The following is a 7,758-nucleotide window of genomic DNA, read 5'->3' as shown; positions in this document are numbered from 1 at the left end:
GCCAGCAGCACCAGCGAATCCCTCGGGGGTGGCTCTGGGCTTTGTAGATCAGACATCAAACACTGTTTGAAGGGGTGATGGAGAACACACGCCTGACTCTGCTCTCGGGGTTTTGGGAGTCGAGGGTTTACCCCGGGGAGCGTTATCGTGCAGGATCTGTTTGGCAGAGGAAGCTTTACGGGGGGTGAGGGGGGGGAGGCTCCCACACCCCCGCCTTTCACGGCTCTTTCCTGAACGGGTGACACATCCCACACCGTCTGCTACAGCTTTTCGGTTCACTCAGACGAGCTCTCACCTTCTTTGATGTCCAACGCTTTCTAGAGCCAACACAACCCAACTCCTACCCCAGAGAAGCACCGACTGGTACCTCTGGGGTTAACAGCTTCCAGCCTCACTCACACACACACACACACACACACACACACACACACACAACCCCACTTTCTCTCTCTCTTTTTTTATCAGTTCAATAACCTGCAGCCACTGCTGATCTCTGAGCAAAGGAAGGAACATTTGAAGTGGGAGTAGGGAGGGGAAAGTGCTGGGAGGTGGCAGAACATCCCGAGCCAGCCCTGGCTGCGCCGACGATGCCGGGATCAAAGCCTACGAGGGGAATATCCTAGAGATGGGCACAGTCATGGATGCTTCTCACTGCATCTTGAAGTAATTTGTTGGGACAAGTGATAGGACAAGAGGAAATGGACTCAAGTTGTGCCCAGGGCAGTTGAGATGGGATGTGAGGAAGAATTTCTTTGCTGAAAGGGTTCTGAGGCATTGGAAGGGGTTGCCCAGGGCAGTGGTGGAGTTCCCATCCCTGGGGGGATCTCAAAGCCCTGTAGATGTGGTGCTGAGGGATGTGGGTTAGTGGTGGACTTGTCAGTGTTGGGTTCATGGTTGGATTTGATGATCTTAAAGGGCTTTTCCAATCCAGGCAATGCTGGGATTCAGTGTTTAGCTTTAAATCCTGCCTGTGCTGAGTGTGGAACCAGGGCAGGAGGAGAGAGGCGCGTTTAGAAGGTGCCACAACCCAAGTGGTTTTGCTCCCTGCTATTCGAGCGGCGCTGCCACCGGCTTGTGTCAATCCCTAAAGGTCTTTGCTCCACCACTACAGAACAATAACAGAGAAAAACCACATGCCATGAGCCCGTGGCTTGTTGTAGCACTGAGTCTTTGGTCCTTGAAAAGAAGTGCAGAGCCAAAGTGGCTCAAGATCTCAACCCTCGGCCGCAGCGTCACGTTCTGGGTCATCCAAAGATCAGCAGAGTTTCAGGAGATGGGAAAATAAGGACCAAGTGTTTGTACCATCAGGAAAGAGGCCTGTAAGCACAAAGCCACCTCTACCCCAAGAAAAGCAGCAGCAGGTATTTAATTTGGGGGGGTTCCCCCCCAGGAGGAGAAGCCTCTGTGAAAGGACACTGACCTACGCTAAGAGGAACCGGAGCAGAGAAGCAGGAGAGACACTACGTCCGCAGCAGAGCAGCCAGCCCGGCTCAGAGAGCGCAGATGCTGGGTGTTTTCAGCCCAATTACCTTGCTGCACATATTGTCTTTACTGCAGTTCTTGTTATCCTTGTCTGTTGCTTCCTCCTCCACCTTTACAAGGGAAAAAAATAAAGAAGGGTATAAATAAAACGGCTGAGTCAAAGCGGGGGACACAGGAGGAGACAGAAGAGCTGGTGTCGGAGCGGCTGGGAGAGCATGGGGATGGGATCTGAGGAGCTGGGATTCGGAGAATCAGCCAGACAACCCACTCAGGCAGCTTCTATTTGATGAAGCAAGAGCCACAAAGATTGTGTTCCCAGGAGGGACAGAGATGTCACCCCCAGCTGGGGGACAAACCCCAGAGCCAAGTTCCTCAGCTCTGCACGGCATTCGATGCTTTACAAAGCCCAAGGGTGTAGCCAGACGCTGTCGAGCTGCTCGTCCTCCCTCCTACAAGGCTCAGGGCTGGGACAAAGCGGGTCTGGGCTCTGGGGTGGCTCCTGACTGATGCTCCTGCCATCATCCACCAGATCAACAGGCTCATCTGGGACTCGGCGGGCTCTGGAGCACAGCTCAGCGTCAGGAGATCTCCTCGCCCCTGCCTGCAGGTCTCTGGTCACTCGTGGGAGGTTCAGCTTCCACCCCTTCAAGCTAAAGAGAGCCAAGAATCCTATTTTCTTATTTCCTGGAAAACTCTTCCAGGTTGAGGCTCCTCCATCCATCCTGCTGTGACATCCTCGGGTGAGCACGGCCGTGCGGTCCAGACCCTGCGCTCCCTCTGCACCTTCTCCAAGGCGCCTCCCACACCCAGCGCGGTGCCAAGCCTGGATCCCAGCCAGGCTGAGGATGAGCTCCCACACCCCTGCCCCAGGCTGATGCCCAGCAGCCAGGAAGCTTCCAGGTAAGGAAAGAGGGAGGCATCCATCCCATTTAGGAGCCTCCACGATCAAGCAGCTGCAGAGCAGATTTTTTTTCTTGAATCACCATTTCAAGATTTGACATGTTTACACCTTGTTTGAAGTCTCCAAATCCATCAGCTGGCAGAGACAAGGAAAGAGGAGGGCTGATGCCAACAGCACAGGGCAGATCGAGGGTGAGAAGAGAGGGTGTAACCTCCAACAGTCGCTCATCTCTGACCCCCACAAGGGAGAGCAACATCTCTGGGACAGCAGAGACAGGGGATGGTGAGTTGGTAGCCAAACAGGGCGAACACGGGCCAGCTGAGCAAGCTGACAGCACGCAGCTCTTCTAGCTGCTCTCTGCCTCTTCCCCACAAGCAAAGCTGATGGGAGCAACCCCTGGGGAAAGACACATGTGGGGCAACCCCAAGGAGGAGCAGCAGATGGATGGAAGGTGAGAAAAGTCTCCTTCAGGTGGGGGGAGAGGAGAGGGAAGCACAGCAGCAGGGAGGGAGAAGGCAGGGTGGGCTGGCTCGCATGCAGCCCCCCACCCAGGGTGCAGAGCCAGGTCTAAGCGCAGCTTGGACAGGACAAGGCTGAGCAGGCACCTCAGGTTGGGATTCAGGGGGGGAAAAAAAACAACCCACCCCAAAAACCTCTCTGTACTCGCAGCAGCTTTTCACTGGAGGCTCTCACAACCCTTTCTGAACTATTCAGCAACCAGCAGGATCTCTCCAGAGGATGGACATTTTGCCATCTGCATTCGACAGCAGATGCCGGGGTCACACAGCCTGGGAACTGGTTATGCTGGTCAGTCATACCAGTACCAGGCTTTCCCAGCTCCTTGTTCCAACTGCAACAACAAACACCCTCTACCTACAGAGCCCAGGTCTTTGAAAGCCAGCCAGTCCACCTCTGTGCTCCCTGGAGACCCAGTATCATTCCTCTAAGCTCCCCATTATTCCCCATACAAGCTGCTGCTGAGGACCAGGCAGAAGCACTGGTGGTTAAAAGCCTCCTGTGAAAGGTGAAGCAGTTCCTTCCCTGCAGTGACAGGTTCTTACCTCCTTCCTCCACTTGAGCTCGCAGAAAACTCGCTCGAAGCACTCGTGCATGTAGTTGAACTGTAAAGAGAAAGGAGGGATCTCTCAAAGCCTCAGACAGCAGCTCTGGTTTCCAGTCCAGCTCTGGTACTGGTTACCCGCCCAGCTCTCCCCGTGCTGCGGGCTCCTCCTGGTGGCCACCAACCCCTGTGTGTCTCCTCCCACCCCAAAACCTGAAGAACAGGGTGTTCCTTCAGCTTCTAGAAGGAAAACAAGCAGGGTTTGGGCTTTTCCCTTGGAAAATCTGTAAAGGGGGGGGGGTGCTTACATAGGGGGTGAAGATTTTAACCCATCGGGGTTTCTTCTCTCCTCGCGCGTATTCGAAGCAGAACGCCATTCCCTCTTCGTCCGTGTCCCACCGCTGCATCTCGTCCCATTCGAATGCTATTACCTGGTTCTGAAGGAAGGTGAAATCCAGGTGAGGGCAGAACCCCAAAGACTGTGAGGAAGGGGAATTTTAAGGCAGATCAGGTGGCAAAAGTGAAGTCAGACAAAGGGGGAAATGAGGACGCTCTGGACAGTCTCACCACAGCAATAAGTATGAGCTGAGGAAGCAGCAGTGGAAACACCCCCAGAGCAGCCAGATAAACCCCTGTGCCCCCAACCACTGCCCAGACCCCTTCAGAGAGCCCCAGAGCTGCGGGGACACGGTGCTGATGCACAGCCGAGGTGGAGGTTGGGGGCTGAGCCCCTCTCCCCACGACCTGACAGCAGAAAGCCCCGTACCTCCAGCTGCCCCTCCTCTGTGCAGGCGTGGAGTTTAAAGTGCTTGATGCTGATGGCTGTGATGACATGGCCCTTCCGCCGGGAGTCGCAGGAGCAGTGGGGGAAGATGATCTCGTTGTACCCCTCGCACGTCCGTAACATGTTTAAATACTGCGGAGAGAAAGCTGCGGGCGTTAGCGCGCCGGGACGGAGGGACGGGGACCCCTGTGTCCCCCTCCAGCCCACACTGCCACCACCTCTCGCACATCCCAGTGCCAATCACCTCCTTGGAAATCCCTGGGCTTTGCCCTCCAGCCCAGGGAGGCTGGATCACCTCCAAAGGAAAACAAAACCCCCCCCAGGGCAGCAGGGATGTGCGAGGGGGAGGAAGGAGACCCCCTCCAGCTGCTCAATTCCCCTCTCCAAAAGATGGATCCATCCAGGTGCAGACACACACACAGCTCCTCGCAGCCTCAAACACCAAAAGCCCTTTGCCAGGAGAGCTGGTGGAGTCTGAGTTGCCCCCCAGTGTGACTGTGCTCCCCCAGGAAGGGTCTGAGCCAACAGCTAAAGTGGCCCTGGGACTGACAGCACCGCTCGTGCTAGAGCCAGGCTGGAGATGAGACCAGAGGAAGAGGCTGTGGGGCAGACGTGGGATCTATCTGGGTTTCTGAAAGTCCCTCCACACAAATGCTCCAACTCATGAAAAGCTCCAAAGAAGTATTTTGTTTATTTAGTTCTTCCTGAGCCCAGAGAAAGCAGCACTGTGAGGACACTGGAGAAGCACCAGGAGCTCAGAGTCACAGCTCAGGACCTGGGAGAAGCCCAGGAGCTCCCAATCCCCACGACCTCTCATTGCACAAGGAAGGTTTACACAAAGCAAACGACACCCAAGTGAGAAGTGACTTTTTAACCAAGATAGGATGAAGGGGACAAATCCTCAAGCGTTGTGCTCCGGGCAGGACCCTGAACAACCTGGGGAGAGGCAGAGGATGAGGGACTTTGATTTCACAGGCTCTTTGGGACTCAACCATTGTCGTCTTGCCCTCCTAACCCAGGGCCCTGCTGTGCCTGGTGCTGGTATCACTGTACACGTGTGTGTGTGTATATATACATGCTGGGATAGACCCTTTCCAAAGATTCACATCTTCCTTCAGTCATTAGAAAGCCGGTGAGAGGAGCAGAAACAAAAGAGCCACGAGATAACTCACAGGAGGAAGCGTCTATTTACCGATCCTTATCATCAGTTAATAATTCACCTTCCTGGCTTAGCAATTCAGGTGACACTTCTGGAGTCCACCCCAAGGGACCCTTCAGAGCTACCACAGTCAAACTGGCTTTCAGGAGGGGTCTGACTAAGACCAGCCAAGCTGGAGAAGGGGATCCCATGGCCATTGGGCTTCCAAAGCAGCCAAGCTGGCCAGGAGCGCGCAGGTGGGGCGCAGCGAGTCAGGGAAAGGGCAGCCTGTGTTCACTCGGCACCAGCAGCCCCGAGCAACCCAGGAAGTTATTTACAAGTCAGATTCTTCTGCTGTTTGATCTTCAAGCCAAGCTTGTGTCTGGCAGATGAGCTCAGGGCATCCCCTGCACTCCCCTATATCCAAGCCAGGCAGGATCATCGAGTCACACCGAGCCCCCAAGCGTGTGCTGGGCAGAGAGGTAAGAGGCAGAAAATCCCTGAGCAGCCAGGGAGCTCTGACACAGGATTTGCCACCTGGGAAGATTCTGCCAGATAAAAAACACCAAACCCCAGAAACTACAGCACCGAGTGGGCAGCAACTGGTATTATGTGTGGGCATTACGTTGAGGGGTGACCTCATTAATGTTTATAAATATGTAAAGGTGAATGTCAGGAGGATGGAGCCAGGCTCTTCTCAGTGATGCCCAATGGTAGGACAAGGGGCAATGGGTGTGAGCTGGAACACAGGAGGTTCTGCTTCAACTTGAGAAGAAACTTCTTTCCAGTGAGGGTGCCAGAGCCCTGGGACAGGCTGCCCAGGGAGGGTGTGGAGTCTCCTTCTCTGGAGATATTCAAGACCCGCCTGGACGCCTTCCTGTGTGATCTCATTGAGGTTCCTGCTCTGGCAGGGGGGTTGGACTGGATGATCTTTGGAGGTCCCTTCCAATCCCTGACATCCTGTGATTCTGTGGGCCAGGAGCCACCCCTCCCTTGCTAGCCCAGCACCACCATCTCAGAGGCAGTCTGAGGCAGAATGAGACCTTTCCCTCTCGATTACAGGAAGGAGCAGCCGTCCCCGAAGGGCTGCAGGTGAAGGATTGCTCCACCACACATTAAGCACCTCACCTTTCAACACCAGCAATAACCCACAAGGTTTTATCGCTGCCTTGTTTGGAGCTGAGTCAAGGGGTGATCCTGCCAAGGACAAGCTGCTGTTCAAACGTGCCCAGCACGAGGGGAGGTTTTGGTTTGTGCAGCAGCCGACCCTCAGGCAGAGCCCAGCCCTGTGCCTGGTGTTCCTCTGTGTCTGCACACCCTGCCAACCCCTCCTGCCTTAAACCCACACACCCACAGTTCTCCATGGTTATTGCTTTCCAAGAAAGATGTGTTCTTCAAGATTGTGTGTGTAAAATGGTTTGGGTTGGAAGATCATCCAGTTCCAACCCCCCCTGCCATCAGCAGGGACACCTTCCACTAGACCAGGTTGCTCAAAGCCTCATCCAGCCTGGCCACAAACACTTCCAGGGAGGAGCAGCCACAGCTTCTCTGGCCAACCTGGGCCAGTGTCTCCTTTCCAGACACAGCACTGCAATGAGGAAGGAAAGCAAACCAGGATGGGTGGGATAACTCACCATGACCATCTTTCTCTGCTCACACAGCTTCTGTAACTGGTAGGACTTCTCCTCTGCTTTGATGTAGCCTTTCTTGACATCATCAACAGCCTAAAGAGACAAAGGGAAAGGAAACCCAGGAGCTCAGACTAGAGGATCTCTTCACTGAGTCACAAGGCTTTGCTTTCCCTGGCTGGCCCCGAGGCTGCTTTGAACAGCCACCCAAATTCCCAGCCCCAGAAGGTGACCAGTGTCCCCAGGGAGGCAGAGGGATGGCCAGGCTCAGAGGGCTGGTTCTTCACACTGGCTGGTTCCCGCCATCAGCCTCTGCCTGCCTTGGGGAGCATACAGATGCCCAGGCATCCAGGAAGAGTTGGGAATAAAGTCCCCTGGCAAAAGAGGATGGATCTGGAAATGCTGGTACCTGGAATCCTGCTTTTGCCTTCAGGCACAGGCAAGGACAGGTTGGCACAACCCTTCCACCCCAGACACTGCCATCTCCAGCAGAGCAGCACCAGCTTTTACCCGCTGTGCTGCTGGAGTGGTGGCATGAAAATGTATTTTTGGCATGAAAATGTATTTTTCTTTCAGGACTGAGCAGATACACAGCCCCTTCCTTTCACTCCTCAGCTGCACACCCCAGCAAGGACTCCTGCCCCTGGCACAGAGTGTCTTGTAAAACTGCCAGCCAGGAAAGATCCAGTGTAGGAGATGAGAGAATTTGAGTCCCAGGATCCTCCTAACTCACTCTGGGAAGGCAATTTCCCGCAAGGAGAGCAG

The 7,758-nt window shown here is 54.7% G+C and overlaps 1 protein-coding gene across 1 annotated transcript in view; it reads right to left on the bottom strand.

Annotated features, from left to right (window-relative positions):
- Positions 1 to 1,529: 1,529 nt before the first annotated feature.
- Positions 1,530 to 7,758, bottom strand: part of LOC104526270 (sorting nexin-27-like) — a gene marked incomplete at both ends in the record, with an annotated part of 6,648 nt that continues 419 nt past the window's right edge. The window contains 5 exons of the mRNA XM_010169683.1: positions 1,530 to 1,592; positions 3,445 to 3,504; positions 3,752 to 3,880; positions 4,210 to 4,359; positions 7,000 to 7,089. Coding sequence (XP_010167985.1) covers positions 1,530 to 1,592; positions 3,445 to 3,504; positions 3,752 to 3,880; positions 4,210 to 4,359; positions 7,000 to 7,089 — 492 coding nt within the window. The remainder of the gene's footprint in view (positions 1,593 to 3,444; positions 3,505 to 3,751; positions 3,881 to 4,209; positions 4,360 to 6,999; positions 7,090 to 7,758) is intronic.

This window comes from Antrostomus carolinensis, unplaced genomic scaffold (genome assembly GCF_000700745.2).
Source record: "Antrostomus carolinensis isolate BGI_N321 unplaced genomic scaffold, ASM70074v2 scaffold46896, whole genome shotgun sequence".
In the NCBI taxonomy this organism is placed as follows: Eukaryota; Metazoa; Chordata; class Aves; order Caprimulgiformes; family Caprimulgidae; genus Antrostomus; species Antrostomus carolinensis.
Note: the sequence above shows the minus strand (reverse complement) of the source record. Positions and strands in the feature narration are given on the sequence as shown.